Consider the following 23,137-nt stretch of genomic DNA (forward strand, 5'->3'; position numbering starts at 1 on the left):
TGGGAGGAAACTGGAGCACCCGGCGAAAACCCACGCAGACATAGGGAGAACTTGCAAACTCCGCACAGGCAGTACCCAGAATCGAACCCGGGTCCCTGGAGCTGTGAGGCTGCGGTGCTAACCACTGTGCCGCCCATTCCCGCTACCTCTCGCATGTATAAACCTTTATAAGGGGATTGTCCTTTTATTAAAATAAAGTCAGACCTTTTTGGTTGGGTAAGCTCCTAGAACCAGTGGTTTAATTCTTTACTTCTATCAGTGGCAATGGCAGCAATTTTGACTGAGGAGATGGGAAAAGCCTTATTCCCCAATTTTTGCTGTATAGTAGTTTAGATGTTTTCTAACCTGTTTCAAATGTTTGATAATTCGGACATTTTCATAAAATGTTGGTTTCATTATTTTCTTTGTCTACTTAGTCAATATACATTTTAGATAGATTGGTTCCAAGTGACTCAATGCCAGTTTTCATTTTAAAGATTTATATTAAATATCATTGATCATTCCCACTAACTAATACTCACGAGGCCTGCTTTGAATGTCTTCTGATCCACACAGCTTCCAAAACTGTTGACTGGATAGCCATTCAATTTGTAAGTGGAAAAATAACTTTGAACTCTTTTTGAAAAACTATAGATCAAAGTCAGATAAAGAATCAAATTCAGGTAGAATGCACTCTTAGCTGTGATCCTAAAAGGCTGTATTGTGTCAGCAACATTCTAAAGTGATCTATAGAGCCAACATGTTGACATCCTCTGCAGTTATAATATCTTCTCCAGCATTCGGTGTAAAATTATTGAAACTCAGTTTTTAGTCACTCTGCCTGACAGCAGAACTAGCAGAATCACCAAAACATGACTCTTCGATTGGCAAATGGTTACAGTTATCAGTCATCTGCATTACTTGAGGTTGTTAGTCCATGAATACTGTTGCAGAGTAAAGCAACAGAGACACAAAGTGGATCTCAACATTGCCACCAATTGTGAAACCAGTTTAGTGAGAAATTGAGTACAGATTGAGTACAGCTCGAGTCGCTCTGAACAGGCTCCAGAAGCTGGCCGAGCGCGTCTACCCTGAGGCACAGTGTGGCTTTCGTGCAGAGAGATCGACTATTGACATGCTGTTCTCCCTTCGTCAGATACAGGAGAAATGCCGTGAACAACAGATGCCCCTCTACATTGCTTTCATTGATCTCACCAAAGCCTTTGACCTCGTCAGCAGACGTGGTCTCTTCAGACTACTAGAAAAGATCGGATGTCCACCAAAGCTACTAAGTATCATCACCTCATTCCATGACAATATGAAAGGCACAATTCAACATGGTGGCTCCTCATCAGAGCCCTTTCCTATCCTGAGTGGTGTGAAACAGGGCTGTGTTCTCGCACCCACACTTTTTGGGATTTTCTTCTCCCTGCTGCTTTCACATGCGTTCAAATCCTCTGAAGAAGGAATTTTCCTCCACACAAGATCAGGGGGCAGGTTGTTCAACCTTGCCCGTCTAAGAGCGAAGTCCAAAGTACGGAAAGTCCTCATCAGAGAACTCCTCTTTGCTGACGATGCTGCTTTAACATCTCACACTGAAGAATGCCTGCAGAGTCTCATCGACAGGTTTGCGTCTGCCTGCAATGAATTTGGCCTAACCATCAGCCTCAAGAAAACGAACATCATGGGGCAGGATGTCAGAAATGCTCCATCCATCAATATTGGCGACCACGCTCTGGAAGTGGTTCAAGAGTTCACCTACCTAGGCTCAACTATCACCAGTAACCTGTCTCTAGATGCAGAAATCAACAAGCGCATGGGTAAGGCTTCCACTGCTATGTTCAGTCTGGCCAAGAGAGTGTGGGAAAATGGCGCACTGACACGGAACACAAAAGTCCGAGTGTATCAGGCCTGTGTCCTCAGTACCTTGCTCTACGGCAGCGAGGCCTGGACAACGTATGCCAGCCAAGAGCGACGTCTCAATTCATTCCATCTTCGCTGCCTTCGGAGAATACTTGGCATCAGGTGGCAGGACTATATCTCCAACACAGAAGTCCTTGAAGCGGCCAACATCCCCAGCTTATACACACTACTGAGTCAGCGGCGCTTGAGATGGCTTGGCCATGTGAGCCGCATGGAAGATGGCAGGATCCCCAAAGACACATTGTACAGCGAGCTCGCCACTGGTATCAGACCTACCGGCCGTCCATGTCTCCGTTATAAAGACGTCTGCAAACGCGACATGAAATCGTGTGACATTGATCACAAGTCGTGGGAGTCAGTTGCCAGCATTCGCCAGAGCTGGCGGGCAGCCATAAAGACAGGGCTAAATTGTGGCGAGTCGAAGAGACTTAGTAGTTGGCAGGAAAAAAGACAGAGGCGCAAGGGGAGAGCCAACTGTGCAACAGCCCCAACAAACAAATTTCTCTGCAGCACCTGTGGAAGAGCCTGTCACTCCAGAATTGGCCTTTATAGCCACTCCAGGCGCTGCTTCACAAACCACTGACCACCTCCAGGCGCGTATCCATTGTCTCTCGAGATAAGGAGGCCCAAAAAGAAAGAAGAGTACAGATGCAGTGGGTGTTTGTCAAAGTTACAACTAATCTAAAACAAGGGCTTGATCTTGTGCTTAGGGAAGTGTAGCAGATTTTTTTTTCATTTAGTGAAGAAAAATAGGCACTAAAAGCTTCTCTTGGTACTGTTAGATACAAAAGATAGAATAAATTCTTGAGGAAATAAATATTTCAAGCCTCAAAAGGCAATTCTGAAGCTCTTTTAATGTCCTGTTCAGTTTGCAAATTGCAGTCTTGAGTTTTTTTTTCTGTACTATATTTTCTGAGAGAATTAGCTTACAGCAATCCTGGCATATCCTTTTCTAAACTGTCTCCTGTCCAGAGAAAGGGCTTTGCTTACTCGTATTCTGGATCACTCCTAGCTCTGCAGAACATTACTTTAGCTGTTTACATTGCTGAACCCAGTAAAATGCTGCCAGCAATTGCTATTCCTCTGGTCTGAATGAATGCAGTCTTTCACAGTTGAAAGTCTACACTTGTAGACCTCAGTTTTTGCTCTTTTATCAGGGTTGATTTCAGATTTATGAATTGGTGTCTCTCTCCAATTAGAAAAATGCATTCAAAATAGATTTTCCCTCCTTTTTGCCATTGGGACAAAATGCAATACCCTGTTGCCTTGGACAAAATACTTATTGCGCATACAAACTGCAAATACACGGATATAAACTTGTGTGAAATAGAAACTATCTGATGTATAGTCTTTCCATCCTTACATTTGAGTCGCTCTAAAGGTCTGTAAGGCATACAAAGCGGCGAAAACTTGTGGTAGGCCAGAGGATTGGATGGCGCAGTGGTTAGCACTGCAGCCTCACAGCTCCAGAGACCCGGGTTCGGTTCTGGGTACTGCCTGTGCGGAGTTTGCAAGTTCTCCCTGTGACCGCGAGGGTTTCCGCCGGGTGCTCTGGTTTCCTCCCACAGCCAAAGACTTGCAGGTAAATTGGTCATTGTAAATTGCCCCTAGGGTAGGTAGGTGGTAGGAGAATTGAGGGAAGGTGGGGATGTGGTAGGGAATATGGGATTAATGTAGGATTAGTATAAATGGGTGGTTGATGGTTGGCACAGACTCGGTGGGCCGAAGAGCCTGTTTCAGTGTTGTATCTCTCTGAGGATTGGGAATTTTTTAGGAACCAGCAGCGGATGACTAAAAAGCTAATAGAGAGGGAGAAAATTGATTATGATAGTAAATTGGCAAGAAACATAAAAACAAACAGCAAGAGCTTCTATGGGTATATAAAAAGAGAGTAGCTAAAGTGAGCGTGGGACCCATGGAGGATGCGACTGGAGAATTGATAATGGGGAACAGGGAAATGGCAGATAATTTAAACCAATATTTTGCACCGGTCCTCACGGTGGGGGACACTATAAATATCCCACAGATATCAGATAAGCAAGGAGCTAATGGGAGGAAAGATATTGTAACAGTCTCCATCATGAGGGGCAAAGTATTTGACAAATTAATGGGACTAAAGGCAGACAAGTCACTAGGACCTGATGGCCAACATCCAAGGGTTTTAAAGGAAGTGGCTGCAGAGATAGTTGGGGCATTGGTCGAAGTATTCCAGAAGTCACTGGATTCCAGGAGGGTCCCAGCAGATTAGAAAACTGCTAATGTGACACCCCTGTTCAAGAAGGGAGGGAGACAAAAAGCAGGAAACTATAGGCCAGTCAGCCTAACATCGGTCGTTGGGAAAATGCTAGAGTCCATTATTAACGAAGAAATAGCAGGACATTTAGAAAAGCTTAACACAATCAAACAGCATCAACATGGTTTTGTGAAAGGGAAATCATATTTGACAAACTTGCTAGACTTCTTTGAGGATATAACAAGCAGAGTTGATAAAGGGGAACCGGTGGATGTAGTGTATTTAGATTTCCAGAAGGCATTCGATAAGGTGCCACATAAAAGATTCTTGCACAAGATAGGAGCTCACAGTATTGGGGGTAATGTATTAGCATGGATTGAGGATTGGTTAACTCACAGAAGACAGAGAGTTGGGATTAATGGGTCTTTTTCAGGTTGGAAAGACCTGCCACAAGGATCAGTCCTAGGGCCTCAATTATCTACTATCTATGTTAATGATTGGAGGAGGGGGCAAAGTGTAATATATCCAAATTTTCTGATGATACAAAAATAGGTGGCAGGGCATGTTGTGATGAGGACATAAGGAATCTGCAAGGGGATATAGATAGGTTGTGTGAGGGGCAAAAACTTGACAGATGGAGTTTAATGTAGGAAAGTGTGAGGTCATGCACTTTGGTAGGAAGAATCAAAAGGCAGACTATTATTTAAATAGAGAGTGACTTCAAAAAAGTTCAGCACAGAGAGATCTGGGTGTTATTGTGCATGAAACACAAAAAGTTAGCATGCAGGTGCAGCAAGTAATTAAGAAGGTAAATGGAATTTTGGCTTTTATTGCTAGGGGGTTGGAGTTTAAAAATAGGGAAGTTTTGTTGCAACTGTACAGGGTGTTGGTGAGGCCGTACCTGGAGTACAGTTTTGGTCCCTGTATTTAAGAAGGGATATTCTGGCATTGGAGGCAGGTCAAAAGAGATTCACTCGGCTGATTCCTGGGATGAAGAGTTGACTTATCAAGAACGGCTAAACAGGTTCGGCCTTTATTCATTAGAGTTTAGAAGAATGAGGGTTGATCTTATTGAAACGTACAAGATTCTGAGGGCGCTTGACAGGGTAGATGTTGAGAAGATGTTTCCACTGGTGGGGAATCTCGAACTGGGGACATAGTTACAGAATAAGGGGACATTCATTTCGAACTGAGATGTGAAGGAATTTCTTCTCTCTGAGGGTGGTGAATGTCTGGAATTCTCTACCCCAGAGAGTTGTGGAGGCTAGATCACTGAGAGATTTAAGGAGGAGGTAGATAGATTTTTGAAATATCGGGGAGTTGAGGGCTATGAGGAGCTGGCACGAAAGAGGCGTTGAGGTCTGGGGCACATCGGCCATGATCTTATTGAATGGTGGGGCAGGCTTGAGGGGCCAAATGGCCTACTCCTTCTATTCCGTATGTTCTTATGAGTGAGTTTGCAGAACAAATGACACAATTATTAATAGGCCTGAATTAAGGGACAATGCATGCTCATTCCCCACGGAGAAAATCAAGCATAATTTATTTGGCTTTATCTTATTTACTATATTTCAACTAAATTAGAATATTGGGGTAGCTTTTCATTATACAACAGTTGCCTATGTAATTTTGTTAATAGTTTTTTTGTTATGGCAGACTTTGGGTTTACATTCGTGGTGCATAATCTAAAGCACAGTCAGAATAGACTACAGGTAAAATTAGCTACTTCTGCCACGTGTATGTTAAACACATCAGAAGTTGTATCTTGCAAGTCAAAAAAGTCAAAGTATACATTTTATTCCAGAGATGGAAAAGGAATGTTTGCAGATAATCTTGCAAGAATTTAATTTATTTGTAATTCCAACCCTAATTTTCTTGTCAGAATGTGGCATTTGATTACAGCAGTAATGCATCTTCATTCACAAATGCAAAAAGCATAATCCTTGCAACAATTGCTAAATTAATAGTTTAAACTATTTTGCATTTATTGTAGAATGGTGTTTCTTGGAGTTTGCTGGTTCCAGAATTTTGTCAGCTCTGCTAACAGATTCTTTTGGCTATATACATCATTGGTCGTCAATGTGTTACGTTCACACTAACTTCAACATTCACCTTAATGACCAGAGCCAAATACAATTCAAGTCTTGGGTGTGACATAACAATATTTAAGGTTTATGCTGCCTAAACCAGGCCCGATAGGTTAACATTTTGCCACTTTTTGGGCAGTGGTCTTTATTTTTCTACATTATGTTTATAGCTTTCATTTCCTACTTTGTTCTCATTTCAAAGGTATTTTCCATATTCCTTGTTGCATTGCTTGGATGATGAGACAAAATATAGGACGAGAGGAAATGTAGTCATGAAGTTAAAATATGTTCAAAAGGTTCAAATACACTGAGGTCTGTTTCCAATTTATTAGACATGTACATAAATAGCACGAAAATGTGTAACAAGGTGTCTTTACTCATTTCAAAGTTTGTCAGTTGTCTCCTAATTAACAACTGTACCCATTATGTTTGGTTCCACCCTAAGTCATCATGTAAAACCAGCTTTGTTTAAGCTCCAGGAAAACATTTTGGTATCAAATCCACAAGTTACAAGGTTCCATTTCAACTGGGATAACAGTAATGCAAAAAATAGATGATTCTGAAAACACACGTACTGATATGCAATCTGTTCTTTCCACTACTTCCTTGCCTTCAGCTTCAAAGGGCTTCAAAGTGACGTCAGGGAAAAATAGAAAAAGCATAAAGCTAAAGGCACTATATCTGAATGTGTGAAGCATTCACATCAAAATAGATGAACTAATACAGATAGAAATTAATGGGTTTAATCGAATAGCTGGATGTGATTGCAGAGTGACCATGGTTGGGAACTAAATATTCCAGGACAATTGATTTTAGAAGAGATGGGCGCAATGGAAAAGGAGGGAGAGTATCCCGAGTAATAACAGATGGGATAAAGGCAGTAGCAAGAAAGGATTTTAGCTCAATTGATCTGTAGAATCAGTTTGGGTGTAGCTAAGAAAACACTGATGGGAGTAATTTAAATGCCCCCTAACAGTAATTGTAGTGTTGAGCAGAATATAAATCAGGAAATAAGAGGTGCATTCAACAAGGGAAATGCAGTAATCATGGAGCCTGTAATTTCCATATAGAATGAACAAACCAAATTTGCAGTAATAGTGTGGAGGATGAGTTCATCAGTTGCATTCAAGATAGTTTTCCAGATCTGTATGTCAAGGAAACAACGAGGGAACAGGCTATTTTAGATCTAGTACTTTGCAATGAGGAGAAAGGGTTAATTAATAACCTTGTAGTAAAGGAGTCTCCAGGGAATGGTGATCATAATATAATCGGATTTTATGTTGAGCTTGAGAGTGCTTTATTTACACCCAAAACTAAGTTCTCAAATCTGAATAAAGTAAATTACATCAGTATGAGAGGTGTGTTGGCCAAGGTAAATTGGGAAACTAAATTAGAAGATATGATGATAGATGAACAATCGCAAACATTTAAAGAAGTAATCTGTAATTTGCAACAAATGTACATTCCCTTAAGGAATAAGAACCCCATGGAAAAGTAGTCCTACTGTAGGAGAGAAGAGAAGTTAAAGATAGCACTAGATTAAATGAAGAGGCTTATAATGTTGCCAAAAAGAATAATAAACCTGAGGATTAGGGGGATTATAGAATTCAGCAAAAGACCAAGAAATTTTGATGACGAAAGAGAAAATGAAAGTAAACTAGCAACAGACATAAAAACAGATTGTAACACTTTTATAGATATGTAAAAAGGAAGAGATTAGCAATAGTAAATTTGTGTCCCTTTAGGGGCAGAGGTGAGAAAAATTATAATGAGGAATAAGTAAATGACAGAGACATTAAACAAATACTTTGTATCTGTCTTTGTGGTAGAAGACACAAGAAAATCTTGAAATTATGGCGAACCAAGAGTCTAGTGAAAATGAGGAACTTGGGGGGAAATTATTGTTCATAAAGAAATAGTACTGGAGAAATTAATGAGACTTAAAGTTGACAAATCCCCTGGATCTGATGGCCTGCATCCTAGGGTTTTAAAAAAGGTACCTACAGAGACAGTACATGCATTGGTTTTGATCTTCCAGAATTCTTTAGATTCTAGAACAATCCCCAGGGATTCGAAATTAGCAAACATAAGCCTAGTATTTAAGAAAGGAAGGAGAGTGAAAATAGGGCACTACAGGCCGGTCAGCCTGACATCAATAATAGGGAAAGTGCTGGAGTCTATTATTAGGGACGTAGTAACAGAGCATTTAGAGAATCATAATATGATTGGCAGAGTCAATGTGGTTTTATGAAAGGGAAATAGTGTTTGACAAATCTGTTTGAGTTTTTTGATAACTAGCAGGGTAGGTAAGAGAGAATCAGTGAATATAGTGTATTTGGATTTTCAAAAAAGATTCTATTAGGTGCCACATAAGAGGTTAAGAGACAAAATTAATGATCATGGGATTTTGGGTAATAGCATGGATTGAGGATTGGTTAATAGACAAAAAACAGAAAATAGGAATAAATGGAGCATTTTTGGGTTGGAAGGCTGCAACTAACAAGATACCACAAGGATCGGTGCTTGAATCTCAGCTATTTACAATCCATATCAATTACTTAAATGAGGGGTTTGTTATCAATTTTGCCGACAATACAAAGTTAGGTGGGAAAGTAAACTATGAGGAGAATGCAAAGAGGCTGCAAAGGGGTATAGACACGTTAAGTGAGTGGGCAAGAACATGGCAGTTGGAATATAATGTGGGGAAGTGTTGTTATCCATTTTTGAAGGAAAAATAGCAAAGCAGAATATTTTTTAAATGGAGAGAGACTGGGAAAATGTTGGTATTCAGAGGGACCTGGGTGTCCCATGTACACAAATTACAGAAATTTAACATGCAGATACAGCGAACAATTAGGAAGGCAAATGGTATGTTAGCCTTTATTACAAAGGGATTGGAGTATGAGTGCAGAATTATTACTGCAGTTGTACAGGACCTTTGTTCGACTACACCTGGAGTACTGTGTACCGTCTCCTTAACTAAAGAAGGATACATTTGCCTTAGAGGGAGTGCAATGAAGGTTCAGTAGATTGATCCCTGGGGTGAGGAGATTGTCCTACGAGGAGAGATTGAGTAGACTAGGCCTATATTCCCTACAATTTGGAGGAATGAGTGGTGATCTCATTGAAACACACAACATTCTTAAAGGACTTGATAGGGTAGATGCTGAGAAGACGTTTTCCTCGGCTGAGGCTTCTAGACCACAGTTCATGATCTCGGAACAAGGAGTCGGCCATTTAGGACTGCGATGAGAAGAAATTTCTTCACTCAAAAGTTTCTAGATATTTGGAACTCTCAACGCCAGAGGGCTTTGGCTGCTCAGTGGTTGAGCATATTCAGACAGAGATCAATAGATTTTTGAATACTAAGGTAATTCAGGGATATGGAGATTGAAATAGAAGATCAACCATGATCATATTGAATGGTGGAGGAGGCTCATAGGGCCGAATAGCCTACTGCTGTTCCAATTTCTTATGTTTAATTTTAGCAATCTTAGTCTTTATTTCTTCCTATAATCGTTAGTCTTTTAAAAACTCCAGGGTAACATAGTAAAGTGTCTCTGATAGAAAAAGACCATTAATCAATCTAGCTTGCTCATCCATTTAATATGTATGTTTAATTTATGAAGCTTCAGAAAAATGAATCCCTTCAGATGCCAGGCACTTGTCTAATTTCAAATGTGAAACTGCTTTAAGTTTCCCGTTCAATTACTGGCATTTTTTGTCATATATTAGTCTGTCTTTTGTTAAAAAAAATTCTGTCTGAATGCCTTAGCTTTAATTCTCTGAAATCAATTTTCAAATTCTATATATGGCAGAAAAATTTAGCTGTTTCCAACTTATCAACCCTCTTCATAACAAAAATTATCTTGTCTCCCACTTTGAGGAGAGTGTAGTCTCTTGATATATACTATCGCATTTCATAGCTCGGTCTTATTATGTTCTGATATCAATCTTGTAGCCCTCCACTGAACCTATTCCAGGATGCCATTTCCTTTCTTTACCACCTGAAAACACTGTGATGATGGTGTTTGTGATCTGCAGATCAATAATATGGTCCATATTCAGCTCTGATACCTCCAGTATGTTCCCAATGAATGCATAGTCTACATTATCTTCTCTTTGACCAAATCTTCTCATTTTATCAAATCTTACATTTAACTGTTGGTATAGTTGCTATATAGAGCAGTTCCATAGAGTCGATAATCACCGTGTTTCCCTTTTTAAATATTTTTTGAGGACTCGTGTTTAAAAATTGTGGAAATTGATTCATTTGAAAGACTGAAGAGATTCCATAGATGCTGGACTTTGTTTTTTTTTTATATAAGGTCACTGGAAGGACTTGAAACTTTGTTTAAAAACAAACCCTTACTGGAGTCACATGTCTTAAGCTAAGTGAACAGCAGGAGCCTTGATGACGAGGGGAGTTGCTTACAGAGAAGTGACATGTCAAGATTTATGATGGTCAAGAGTTGGTTTTGTTTTAGATATTGTTTTGAGTCAGTTGGGGGTAAGCCTGCTAAGAGAGAAGCCACCAGCTCATCTTTTTGCACCTCTTTGAAAAACCCTGAGAATCCAGTGTGTGGACTGGAGAAACTGATGCCCCATTTCTCCTGAAAAGCCTGTCAGACTAATCCTCGACGTCGCCTGAAGAGAACTGCTCCAAAAAGATCCCAGTGACAGCCGTCTACGAGTATCTGAACGCCAGACTGAAAGCATATCTTATCCTTTTTATCCTTCAGGAATTAACACTTATTTGGCCATAGTATTTTTCTTGACTTTTTTGTAAAGAGATCTCTGCAGAGAATTTTTTTTTTAACCGGTGTGTGCACTTGTGTTGGGTTAATTTAGAAGGGAACTTTCATATTTCAACCTGTGTGCTAATAAGCTTTGCATCTTTTTTGAATAAGACTTGTTTTATAATAAACTAATAATTTTGTTGTTTATCCAAGAAACCTGGTTGGTGGATTTTATTCTGAAACTAAAAGAGATAAAGTATATAATTGGCCATATCGGTAACTGAGTAAAGCATTTAAATATGTATTGTGACCCGTGGAGAAGTGGAACTAGAGAAAGACAGTGCAACCCACCAGCCTCGATCGTAACACAATACTGAGGTACAGAAGCAGTTATCTGTTTGAAAACAGGACACTTCATATCATTGAATCTGAGAACTAATAAGATAAAAGTAAGCTAATTTTTCCAACTTCATGTCCAGCCTTCTGTGTATATTAGACCACAGTTTGGAGATCAAAAAGCTGAAAGGAGTCTCAGATACAAATCTTTTTAACGGGAGTGGGTATGTTCTTAATTTATTTTGTTTGTGCAGTATGGCATGCATGTATATTTTGTCTTCTGACTCTTTGTAATGTACATTGGGTAATATCTGTTCACAATGAAACACAGACTGGAATTTTCCCAGCCGCTTGGGGCGACAGGGTGGGGGGTGGGGCGGTGTTGCTGGGAAAGTAGTGGAAAAACCCAATGGGAAAGCTCCCCCAGACACTGTCATGCCTCCAGGCGAGTTTCCCAGGGGCAGGCTGTTGTGGTAATTGGCAGCTCGCTCCATGGAGGCGGCCAGCCAATCATGGCAATTAAGGCCCCACTTAAAGGCCATTTTCCAACACAGCTGGAACTTTCCTGGTGCCAGACTGGCCCCCTTTGAGTCAGGAGCGCTGCAACGATTTGGAGATGGACTCTCGGGAGGTCGGAGGGCCAACAGAGCCTGCTCTTCATGTCCCTATGATGGAGCTGAAGGCTGAAATGGCCACAGCCATGGCCAAAACCATTCCTGTGGAGGAGTTCCTAACAGCTCTGGGCCGCTTTTGATATGAAACCTTCTGCAGCCTTTTGAGAGTGCCTCCATTTTGAGGCGCCCTCACGCTCACCTTCTGCCTCAGCAGCGCCCACCTCTCCCAGTGGTCCTGCTGGCCGGCCAATCCCATGGGCCCTCTCATTGGGCCTCCGGCGTCCCTGTTCCACTTGCTGTCCGTAATTGGATGGTAAACGCAGAGGCAGCCTGTTAATCCTGTATGATCGTCACGCTGTGTAGATGTCAGACACTAGCAGGTTCAGGACCCGGAAATGACCCTGACCATTAATTATTTTCTGTGTCCAGAAGATTCTGGCCACAGTGTTTTGTCCTATTAAGTGCATGAATGGAATATCCTCCAAAAATCTTACCATAGAATCATACAGCACAGAAGGAGGCCATTTGGTCCATCCTGCCTGTGCCTGTTCTTTCAAAGAGCTATCTAATTAGTCCCATTCACCTGCTCTTTCCCCACAGCTCTCCAAATGTTTTCTTTCCACCAGTTCCCTTATGAAACTTACTATTGACTCTGCTTCAATCACCTTTTTAGGCAGTGTATTTCAGATCATAACAATTCACTGTGTTAAAAAAAAATTCTCCTCTTCCCTCTGGTTCTTTTACCAATCTGTGTCCTCTGGTTACTGACTCACTGGTTTCATATTCAGTAGGGAGCCTTGATACTTTCAGGATATTATTTAAATTATGCCATGCCTTGAAGTACCCAAATGTAGATATTAAAAATACCTACTTTAATTGCCAACTCTCTCCAGTCAAATTTGAAGAGCACGTTTTTATTTCACAACTGTCATGTACTCAAATTTAAGGCTCCCCAGAAGATAAAATATGCAGTTTTTCTTAAAGCACAAGGGTCAAAATGTTACTCTTAAAATGATTAGCTCAAAACAACAACTTGTATTTTGAAATAAAAACAGAAAATGCTGGAAATACTGAGCAGGTCAGGCAGCATCTGTGGAGAGAGAAGCAGAGTTAACGTGTCAGGTTTTATTTTACTTGTATTTTGAAAATGCCTTTAGCTTAAGACATTCCACATCACTTCATTGAAAGGCATGTGGAAAAGTGACATTGAGCTGGAAAAGCAGCAATTAGCAGGGGTGTCCAAAAGCTTGGTTGAAACTAAAGTTTTTATGGAGGTTTTTGAAGGGGGAGAAAATAATAGGGCTTGGAGAGGAAATTCTAGCTCGGAGGACCCAGGTGTCCTCTGTTGGCAGTGGTACATCACCAAAGGGAGAGGGAAATTCACAAGAGACTGGAGTAGGAGGAACAGATTTCAAGGGGGTATTAGGTCTGGAGGAGATTGGAGAGACGTGGATGGGACAAAGCCATAACATTGCCTGACTTCGCCCTGTCTCACCTTGTCTGTTGCTGAAACCCTCATTTATGCCTTTGTTACCTCTAGACTTGACTATTCCAGCGCGCTGGCTGGTCTCCCACATTCTACCCTCTGTAAACTTGTCATCCAAAACTCTGCTGCCCACATCTTAACTCACACCAAGTCCTTTTCCCCTATCACTCCTGTGCTCGCTGACCTACATTAGCTCCTGGTCAACCAACATCTTGATTTTAAAATTCTCATCCTTGTTTTCAAATCCCTCTCTGACCTCAGCTCTCCCTATCTCTGAAATCTCCTCCAGCCCACAACCCTCCAAGATATCTGCGCTCATCAAAATCTGCCCTCTTGTGCATCCCTGATTTTAATCACTGCACCATTGGTGGCTGCATCTTCAGTTGCCTTAGCCCCAAGCTCGAGAATACCCTTCCTACACCTCTCCACTTCGCTTTCCTTCTTTAAGATACTCTTTAAAACCAATCTCTTTGACCAAGCTTTTGGTCATCTGACCTAATATCTCCTTTTGTGGCTTGGGGTCATACTTTGTTTTATAATACTCCTGTGAAGTGCCTTGGGATGGTTTATTATGTTAAAGGCACTATATAAATGGAAGTTGTTGTTGTTGAAGCCATAATGGGATTTAAAATCTAGGATGAGAATTTTAAACTTGAAGTATTGGGGAAATGGGATATCAAAGTAGATCAGTGAGGGCTGAGTAGGATTTCCTGTTATTGCAATTGACTGTATCAGACTATACTTTAGGATGGGCATTAAGGCTTTAGAGGAGATACAGTAAAGATTTACTAGAATGGTTACAGGGATGAGGGATTGCAATTACATTGCTAGACTGGAGAAACTGGGCTTGTTCTCTTTAGGGCAGAGAAGACGAAGATGAGATTTGATAGAGATGTTTAAAATCATGACTGGTTTATATAGAGTAAATGAAGAGAAACTGTTTCCAGTGGTTGAAGGGTAGATAATCAGAGAGCACAGATGTAAGGTGATTGGCAAAAGAAGCAGAGGCAACATGGCGGAAAACTTTTCTGTGCAATGAAAGGTTTGGATTTGGAATGCAATACCTGATAAGCACGGTGAAAACAGATTCAGTAGTCACTTTTAAAATAGGAATGGGATAAATACTTGAAGGAGAACAAATTGCATGGATATGGGGAAGAGCTTGGGAATGGGACAAACCGGATTGCTCCCTGAAAGACACGGCATAGACTCAAAGGATCAGATGGCCTGCTTCTGTGCTGTATTATTCTATGACTCTGTGATCACCTGGGTGCATCATCTAAGTTAAATTGGGTGAATAGGATTTCACACTGATAATGGAGCCAGTCTAATTTTCCAATAAATGAATGGATAAATCAGATGGGCTTCTTTCCCGGAGTATCACCTTGCCTACTCAATTTTCCTCTTTGTGCTGCATCCAAGGGTTCTAATATGCCTAAGTGCAATAACAGGAAAATATGTTTTCTGCAAGTCTGAGTTTTAAACCTAGTAGTCTATCCCAGTGAATGGAAACAGTTGGTTAGAATTTAATGGAAGTTTTTTGGAGCAAAGCTTTAGTTATTTGTATCTTTGCCTACCCCAATTACTCTGTTAAGTTTTATATTGAGCAACATAGACCAAGAAATCAATTCCTGCCTTGTACTGTGTTCGCTGAGGTGATGATGGAAGTGCTGAATTTGTCTGCAGTGTCTATAGCTTGGAAGGGCAAAAACCAAACCAGGAATTGCTTGCCATTGTCCCTTGCTTGAGATTGTTCATAAATAGATATCTAATGAGGACAGGGCATGAGTGTGATGCTTCCCCAGTCAGTTAACCAATTTTCACTGGCCAGCTTCACACACAAAGAATAATGCACTTCTTTAGGAATCCAAGGCCTTCTGGCGCTGTAGCCCAACATGAATTTTTACTTTCGGGCAAGGGAAGGAGTTTTAAAAAATATTTTATGAATGGATTTTATGTCTAAAGTTGTACTTTTTATTTGATGACCCATCCATCAGTTCTTTTGTGTGACTTGATATATGCTACAAAATTATGAAGTGGAATCTTAATGACTTTAATCATTTGACTTTGTCTGTTTTCTTTTCCAGGTTAGTGTGTTTTTCAGGAAAGATCAGACTACTAGATGTTGGAAGCTGCTTTAACCCATTTTTGAAGTTTGATGAATTTCTAGCAGTTGGCATTGACATTGTGCCCGCAGTAGAGGTATGTTATATTATTATACATTTAAATAATATTTTTAAATAAACTTTGATTAGACATAAACTACCATTTGGAAGAACAGAACCTGGTTAGATATGTTCAAGAGGCAGGCATTGCGTTTGACCAACTGGCTGGATTTTTCTGAAGTGGTTACAGTTTTAATTGATAGGGATAACACAGAACAGTACAGCACAGTACAGGCCCTTCAGCCCACGATGTTGTGTCGAACCTTTAACCTACTCTAGGATCAAACTACCTACATACCCTTCATACTACGATCATCCATGTACCTATCCAAGAGTCACTTAAATGCCCCTAATGTATCTGCTTCTACTACCACCGCTGGCAGTGCATTCCACGCACCCACCACTCTTTCTGTAAAGAACCTACCTCTGACATCTCCCTGAAACCTTCCTCCAATCACCTTAAAATTATGCCCCCTGGTGATGGCCCTTTCCGCCCTGGGAAAAAGTCTCTGGCTATCCACTCTATCTATGCCTCTCATCATCTTGTACCCCTCTATCAAGTCACCTCTCATCTTTCTTCGCTCCAATGAGAAAAGCCCTAGCTCCCTCAACCTTTCTTCATAAGACATGCCCTCCAGTGCAGGCAGCATCCTGGTAAATCTCCTCTGCACCCTCTCTAAAGCTTCCACATCCTTCCTATAATGAGGCGACCAGAACTGAACACAATATTCCAAGTGTGGTCTAACCAGGGCTTTATAGAGCTGCAGCATAACCTCGCGGCTCTTAAACTCAATCCCCCTGTTAATGAAAGCCAACACACCATACGCTTTCTTAACAACCCTATCAACTTGGGTGGCAACTTTGAGCGATCTATGGACCCCAAGATCCCTCTGTTCCTCCACACTACCAAGAATCCTGTCTTTAAGTCTGTATTCTGCATTCAAATTCGATCTTCCAAAATGAATCACTTCACACTTTTCCAGGTTGAACGCCATCTGCCACTTCTCAGCCCAGCTCTGCATCCTGTCAATGTCCCGTTGCAACCTACAACAGCCTTCCGCACTATCCACAACTCCAGCAACCTTCGTGTCATCGGCAAACTTGCTAACTCAGCCTTCCACTTCCTCATCCAAGTCATTTATAAAATTCACAAAGAGCAGAGGTCCCAGAACAGATCCCTGCGGAACACCGCAAGTCACCGAGCTCCAGGCTGAACACTTTCCATGTACTACCACCCTCTGTCTTCTATGGGCCAGCCAATTCTGTATCCAGACAGCCAACTTTCCCTGTATCTCATGCCTCCTTACTTTCTGAATGAGCCTACCATGGGGAACCTTATCAAACGCCTTGCTAAAATCCATATACACCACATCCACTGCTCTTTCTTCATCAACGTGTTTTTTTCACGTCTTCAAAGAATTCAATAAGGCTTGTGAGGCATGACCTGCCCCTCACAAAGCCATGCTGACTGTCTCTAATCAAACTATGCTTTTCCAAATAATCATAAATCCTGTCTCTCAGAATCCTCTTCAATAATTTGCCCACTACCGATGTAAGACTGACTGGTCTATAATTCCCTTTCTTGAACAAGGGAATAACATTTGCCACCCTCCAATCATCTGGTACTACTCCAGTGGATAGTGAGGACGCAAAGATCATCGCCAAAGGCGCGGCAATCTCTTCCCTCGCTTCCCGTAATATCCTTGGGTATATCCCGTCTGGCCCCGGGGACTTATCTGTCCTCATGTCTTTCAAAATTTCCAGCATATCCTCCCTCTTAACATCAACCTGTTCGAGCATATCAGCCTGTTTCACGCTGTCCTCACAAACGACCAGGTCCCTCTCACTAGTGAATACTGAAGCAAAGTATTCATTTAGGAGCTCCCCTACCACCTCCGACTCCAGGCACAAGTTCCCTCCACTATCCCTGATCGGCCCTACCCTCACTCTGGCCATCCTCTTGTTCCTCACATAAGTGTAGAACACCTTGGGATTTTCCTTAATCCTACCCACCAAGACTTTTTCATGTCCCCTTCTAGCTCTCCTAAGTCCATTCTTCAGTTCCTTCCAGGCTACCTTGTAACCCTCTAGAGCCCTGTCTGATCCTTGCTTCCTCAACCTTAAGTAATCTTCCTTCTTCCTCTTGACTAGCTGTTCCACCTCTCTTGTCATCCAAGGTTCCTTCACCCTACCATCCCTTCCTTGCCTCATTGGGACAAACCTATCCAGCAGTCGCAGCAAGTGCTCCCTAAACAACCTTCACATTTCTGTCGTGCATTTCCCGGAGAACATCTGTTCCCAATTTATGCTCCCCAGTTCCTGCCTAATAGCATTGTAATTCCCCCTCCTCCAATTAAATATTTTCCCATCCCGTCTGCTCCTGTCCCTCTCCATGACTATAGTAAAGGTTGTGATCACTATCACCGAAATGTTCTCCCACCGAGAGATCTGCCACCTGGCCTGGTTCGTTGCCAAGCACCAAGTCCAACATAGCCTCCCCTCTAGTCAGGGAGTTGTGATCACCATCACTGAAATTCTCTCCCACCGAGAGATCTGCCACCTGGCCTGGTTCATTGCCAAGCACCAAATCCAACATAGGCCGACTGGAGGGGAGGCCATCTACATATTGAGTCAGGAAACCTTCCTGGACACACCTGACAAAAACTGCTCCATCCAAACTATTTGCACTAAGGAGGTTCCAATCAATATTAGGGAAGTTGAAGTCACCCATGACAACAATCCTGTTACTTCTGCACCTTTCCAAAATCTGCCTCCCAATCTGTTCCTCCGTGTCTCTGTTGCTGTTGGGGGGTCTATAGAAAACTCTCAACAATGTGACTGCTCCTTTCCTGTTTCTGATTTCCACCCATAATGACTCAGTAGACAAACCCTCCTCGACGACCTCCTTTCTGCAGCTGTGATACTATCCCTGATTAGCAATGCCACACCCCCACCTCTTTTACCTCCCTCCCTCACCTCTTTTACCTCCCTCCCTATTCCTTTTGAAACATCTAAACCCCAGAACATCCAACATCCATTCCTGCCCCTGTGATATCCAAGTCTCCGTAATGGCCACAACATCGTAGCTCCAAGTACTGATCCATGCTCTAACTTCATCACCCTTATTCCTGACACTTCTTGCATTAAAATAGACACACTTCAACCCATCATACTGGCTGCAACTTTGCCCTGTCAACTGTCTAACCTTCCTCACAGACTCTCTGCACTCTGTATCTGCCTGTTCAACAGCTACCCCATCCACTGATCCGTAGCTCCGGTTCCCATCCCTCTGCCAAACTAGTTTAAACCCTCCCGAAGAGCTCTAGCAAACCTCCCGCCCAGGATATTGGTGCCCCTCCAGTTCAGATGCAACCCGTCCTTCTTGTACAGGTCTTGATAAGGCAGTGAATGTTATCTGGCTAGATTTGAGAAAGGTATTTGACCCTGTCCCAAATAGCCAGCTAATTCACAATAAGAGTGCCCATGGGATAGATGGTAAAGTATTAAGCTCGATTGATAGCTGGAAGGTAAGCAACAAAACTGATAGTGTGTGGATAATTTTCAAAGTGGAAACCTGCTGACAGTGGAGTTCCACAGAGTTTAGTTTTGGGGTTATTGTTGTTTATAAATTTAAGAAATCAACTTGGAGGATAGGATATTATCCAAGGTGTTTAAATTTACGGATGCCACCAAATTGGGTGGAATGGCAAATTATGCTAATTAATCAATGTGCAATAATCCAAATGACAGGCCCTGAGCAGTGGGTTGGAAAAAAGAATTCAACACATGTAAGCGTGAAGAATTAGTTTGGTAGAGTATTGGTAGAGTTTCTACTTTGGGCGCAACCAGCAAGCCAGGCACAAATTACACACTCATAGTTTCCTGATGTGATTTTTTTTTGCCCACGTTTACACTCAAACTCATTTGCATATTGCTGAACACAACATCTTCCATGAACCAGCACAATTAGGTGGTGTTTTAGAACATAATTTTTTGTATTAAAAATATTCCTTGATATATTTAGGGGTGGTAACTTGGTGCAGTTTTATGAAGATAGTTGAAAATGGGTTTTTCACAATAAATAAGCATTTTTAATCAGTGTTTAGTCCACCACCTGTGAGTACCCCGATTTTAAATAACTGACTATACAGGACCACTTACTAGTTTCATTGGTGTACCGTACTCAGTTTCTTAGTAAATTATCTTTTTAAAATATTTAAAAGCTTTTAAAAGGTGCCTATTAGCATCTTTGCGTTGAAAACAAAAAGCTTAATTTTTAAGAGCCTCCTCGAAGACCCGTAAACAGGTGCAATTAGCAGAAACTCACCATGATGATTAATTCCATCTGGGAATGTGGCCACTTTTGTGGGCAGGGCCAACTTCTAGAGAACTTTTTTTAAACTAGTGCAAAAGATTGTAGAAATTCGATTTGTGCTGGATGTAATTTGCACTTACAATTTCTTGACCTTTTGCACTGATTTGGATGATATTGAGCATGCACTCTTGCAGAAACTTGTTTTTTTGCCTTCCCGATAGTTCGATAGTAGAGGTCAGAAAACAGCAAGCCTCAAACATCCCTATGGCTGGGCATTGACCATTTTCTAGCACTTCCTTCCAGGTCAGATTCTCTTCTCATAAAGGCACAGGTTTGGCACCCTGACTTTAAAATCTTCTGTTTTATGGTATAACTTGTATACTTTGTAAGATGGATGGCTAATCTTGCCCTCTGGAATGAAACAAAAATCCAATGTCAAACAGAAAGTCTTCCATTTTTAAGGCTTTCAGTGAAAAGTTGAACAGATTAACTCTACGTTTTTCCACCAGTTTTCTCCTCTCAGTTCTGAAGTTAATGACATTGCTGGTGTATAGTTTCATGGGCGACAGCAGCCATTTATTTAAAGTAATTGGCAGAACGACGCGGGGGTGGGGGGTGGTGGTAGGGAGTTGAGGAAAAATGTTTTCTCCCAGAAGCTGGTGAAGGTCTGGAACTCACTGCCTGAAAAGGTGGTAGAGGCAGAAACCGTCATCACATTTTTAAAAAATACTTGGATACATGCTTAAAGTGTCGTAACCTACAGGCCTTCTGATCAAGAGCTGGAAAGTTGGTCTGGGATAGCTCATTTTTTTGTCCAGTACAGACACAATGGACTGAATGGCTTTCCTCTGTATATTTTCTATGTTTATATCTAATAGCTTACCCCTGTATGAATCTAGGTAGCTATATTTGAATCAGCAAGCTATTTGAGTGTAGGGACATCAGATCCAAGTCAAATTAGTTCTCAACTCAACTCATGTCTGTTGGACTGTTCCTGTTCTATTTTGTTTCGTTACTTTAAACATGGACATCAGTTGTAACAAGGGCAGAATCAGATCTTTGTCTTTAACGGGCGAATGTTACACAATCCAACATGAGTACTCAGTCATTAAGAACTTGGGTACCATGTTTCAAAATTCCAGCATGGCCACAGCTTTACTCAAAACACTTATACCAGTTCTGCCTTTTGATCTCTGCATTCTGTGCATCCTAACACTAAACCATAATACATCAAAAGACACACAGTGCAGACTGCAGATATACTTGGAGCCAGAAAGATACACTTCAATCCTAAATCTCTCCCTATGATTCTGTTACCATGGTTATATGGTCCACTTAAGCTCTTCAATCACTTTATTACACTAAACAGTAGCTAACAACATGCCAGACCCTCAAGACATGGATGGGAGACCTTCCCATTCCTTCAGTCCTTAGCCTTGCCTTAGGTTTACTTCACAAAGCATCCCTATTCAGAACTGAAAGTTTTAACTCATCATGCGCTGATCTCACAAACAGCCGAAGACATTGAGATACATGGATAGGTGAACCCACATTTCCACAATGTCCATATGTGATATATTCCAGAAGGGATCACTGGATAGCAACCAGAAATGAAACACCAGTTGATGTCCCAGGGGCACTGATGCTAAATTTCGTATCTGACTGCCACCTTGGCTGTGATTAACTAACTCAAGTTAGACACAGAGTTAAACCCAAGACATTCTAATGTGTTTGTCTTAGTTACTCATTGGCTTTATAAACTCAGCCATTGAAAAAATTCAGTTTGTTGCTTTAAGCCTAAGTATCTGTGCAATCTTCCTGAATTTTCAATTCCTACAGAAATTCTGCCCATCACTTTGGGGTCAGTATTAAAATTTGAAAATGTGTCCCTAACCCATCACGTATGCCCTTGCTGCCATTATTACAGTGGTGGGTAGCATGGTGTGTGTCTTCATTATGATTTTTAAATCCGGCTCCCACAGCGCACCAGGGAGCCTTGTTTAAATTTAACAGCTGCCGGCCAGGTTTCCCAGGGCTCAGTAAACTCAGCAGCTAAATATAGAAGTGAGCGGCTACTTCCAGCTGGTAAGCATATTTTAGAATATTCCTTGTGAGCCAGGAGGAGCAGGAGTGCTCCCGTCAGCCTGTCAAGAAAACCTTCGGCCTCCCTTCTTCAGATTGCGACCTCCCCTCGTTGCCACAGGCAGTCAATGCCCTCAACCCTGAATCTGTTGCTTTCCATTGCTAGACTCTGACTGTCCCACCAAGCTGCAGTCTTTCCCTCACTACCCTCCATTGCCATGCTCTGAGGCTTTTCTATGGCACCAAACCAATTAACAGCCCTTTAAAGATGGGGATCCCGCCTCTGAGAGCTGCCAGCCAATCACAGGGCCAGCAGCTCGGGAGCAGTAGTCACTGCCAGTACTGCAGAGGCCTTGGACCCAAGTCCAGCACTGGAGACCCAGACCTCAGGTAAGTGAGGCAGGATCACTGGAGCCAGTCTGACAGGTTCCAGCGAGGGGGCTGGGGGAGGGTGGGCATTGAGTGAGGGGGTAGAGGTGTCCAGGGAGTTGGTTTGTTGGATGGCAGGGGCCCTCTGTCCATGGAGGAGGGGCCCCCCCACAAACCAGCAGGGAGGTCGCCTTGTTTTACTGGGCAACCTCCCCGTATGGCGGAGGCACTGCCCCCACCCCCCCCCCCCCCCCCCTGCCAGCCGTAGGTTCAATCCCAGTGGCGGAGGGAAGAGGCCCTTAATTGGCTCTTAAGGGTCTCAAGTGGCCTCTGGGTGGGAAAGCTGTCTTCGGTCTATCATGCCCCGACAAAATTGCATTGCGACGGGCCCTCCACCCGCCCATCGTAATTCTGTGGCCTCCACCACCCTGCCCCCGGCCTCCTAGCTCATCTCCGGGGAACCCATGAAATTCAGCCCATAGGGCTGAGAATTTTCTAGTTCTAGGAAACCAACAGTTTCTTGTGCTGATAAAACCTTAGCGTGAAACTCATTTCAAGGCAAAAATTTCAAAATTGATGTCAGAAAGATACTTGTTGTCATTTGGGCTGAGAGGTTGGGAAAGTCAGACCCCTATCATGACAATCTTAGGAGCCAATTTCAAAAGAGTTACCTGATAATTGATCTGTAAGAGAGCTGCATGGAGGAATTTCGAAACTTTTACCAAGCCAAGTTTGGGAAAAATGGTCCCAAAAAAATGCCTTTAGGCAGACCATAAACTGTGAGTTGCCCAGCTTGAATTTTTGCACTA

At 42.0% G+C, this 23,137-nt stretch overlaps 1 protein-coding gene across 1 annotated transcript in view; it reads left to right on the top strand.

Moving 5' to 3' along the window:
- bmt2 (base methyltransferase of 25S rRNA 2 homolog) overlaps window positions 1-23,137 on the top strand; it is a 177,508-nt gene that overhangs the window by 121,022 nt on the left and 33,349 nt on the right. Inside the window, exon 4 of the mRNA XM_068050577.1 lies at window positions 15,485-15,599. Coding sequence (XP_067906678.1) covers window positions 15,485-15,599 — 115 coding nt within the window. The remainder of the gene's footprint in view (window positions 1-15,484; window positions 15,600-23,137) is intronic.

This window comes from Heterodontus francisci, chromosome 18 (assembly GCF_036365525.1).
Source record: "Heterodontus francisci isolate sHetFra1 chromosome 18, sHetFra1.hap1, whole genome shotgun sequence".
In the NCBI taxonomy this organism is placed as follows: Eukaryota; Metazoa; Chordata; class Chondrichthyes; order Heterodontiformes; family Heterodontidae; genus Heterodontus; species Heterodontus francisci.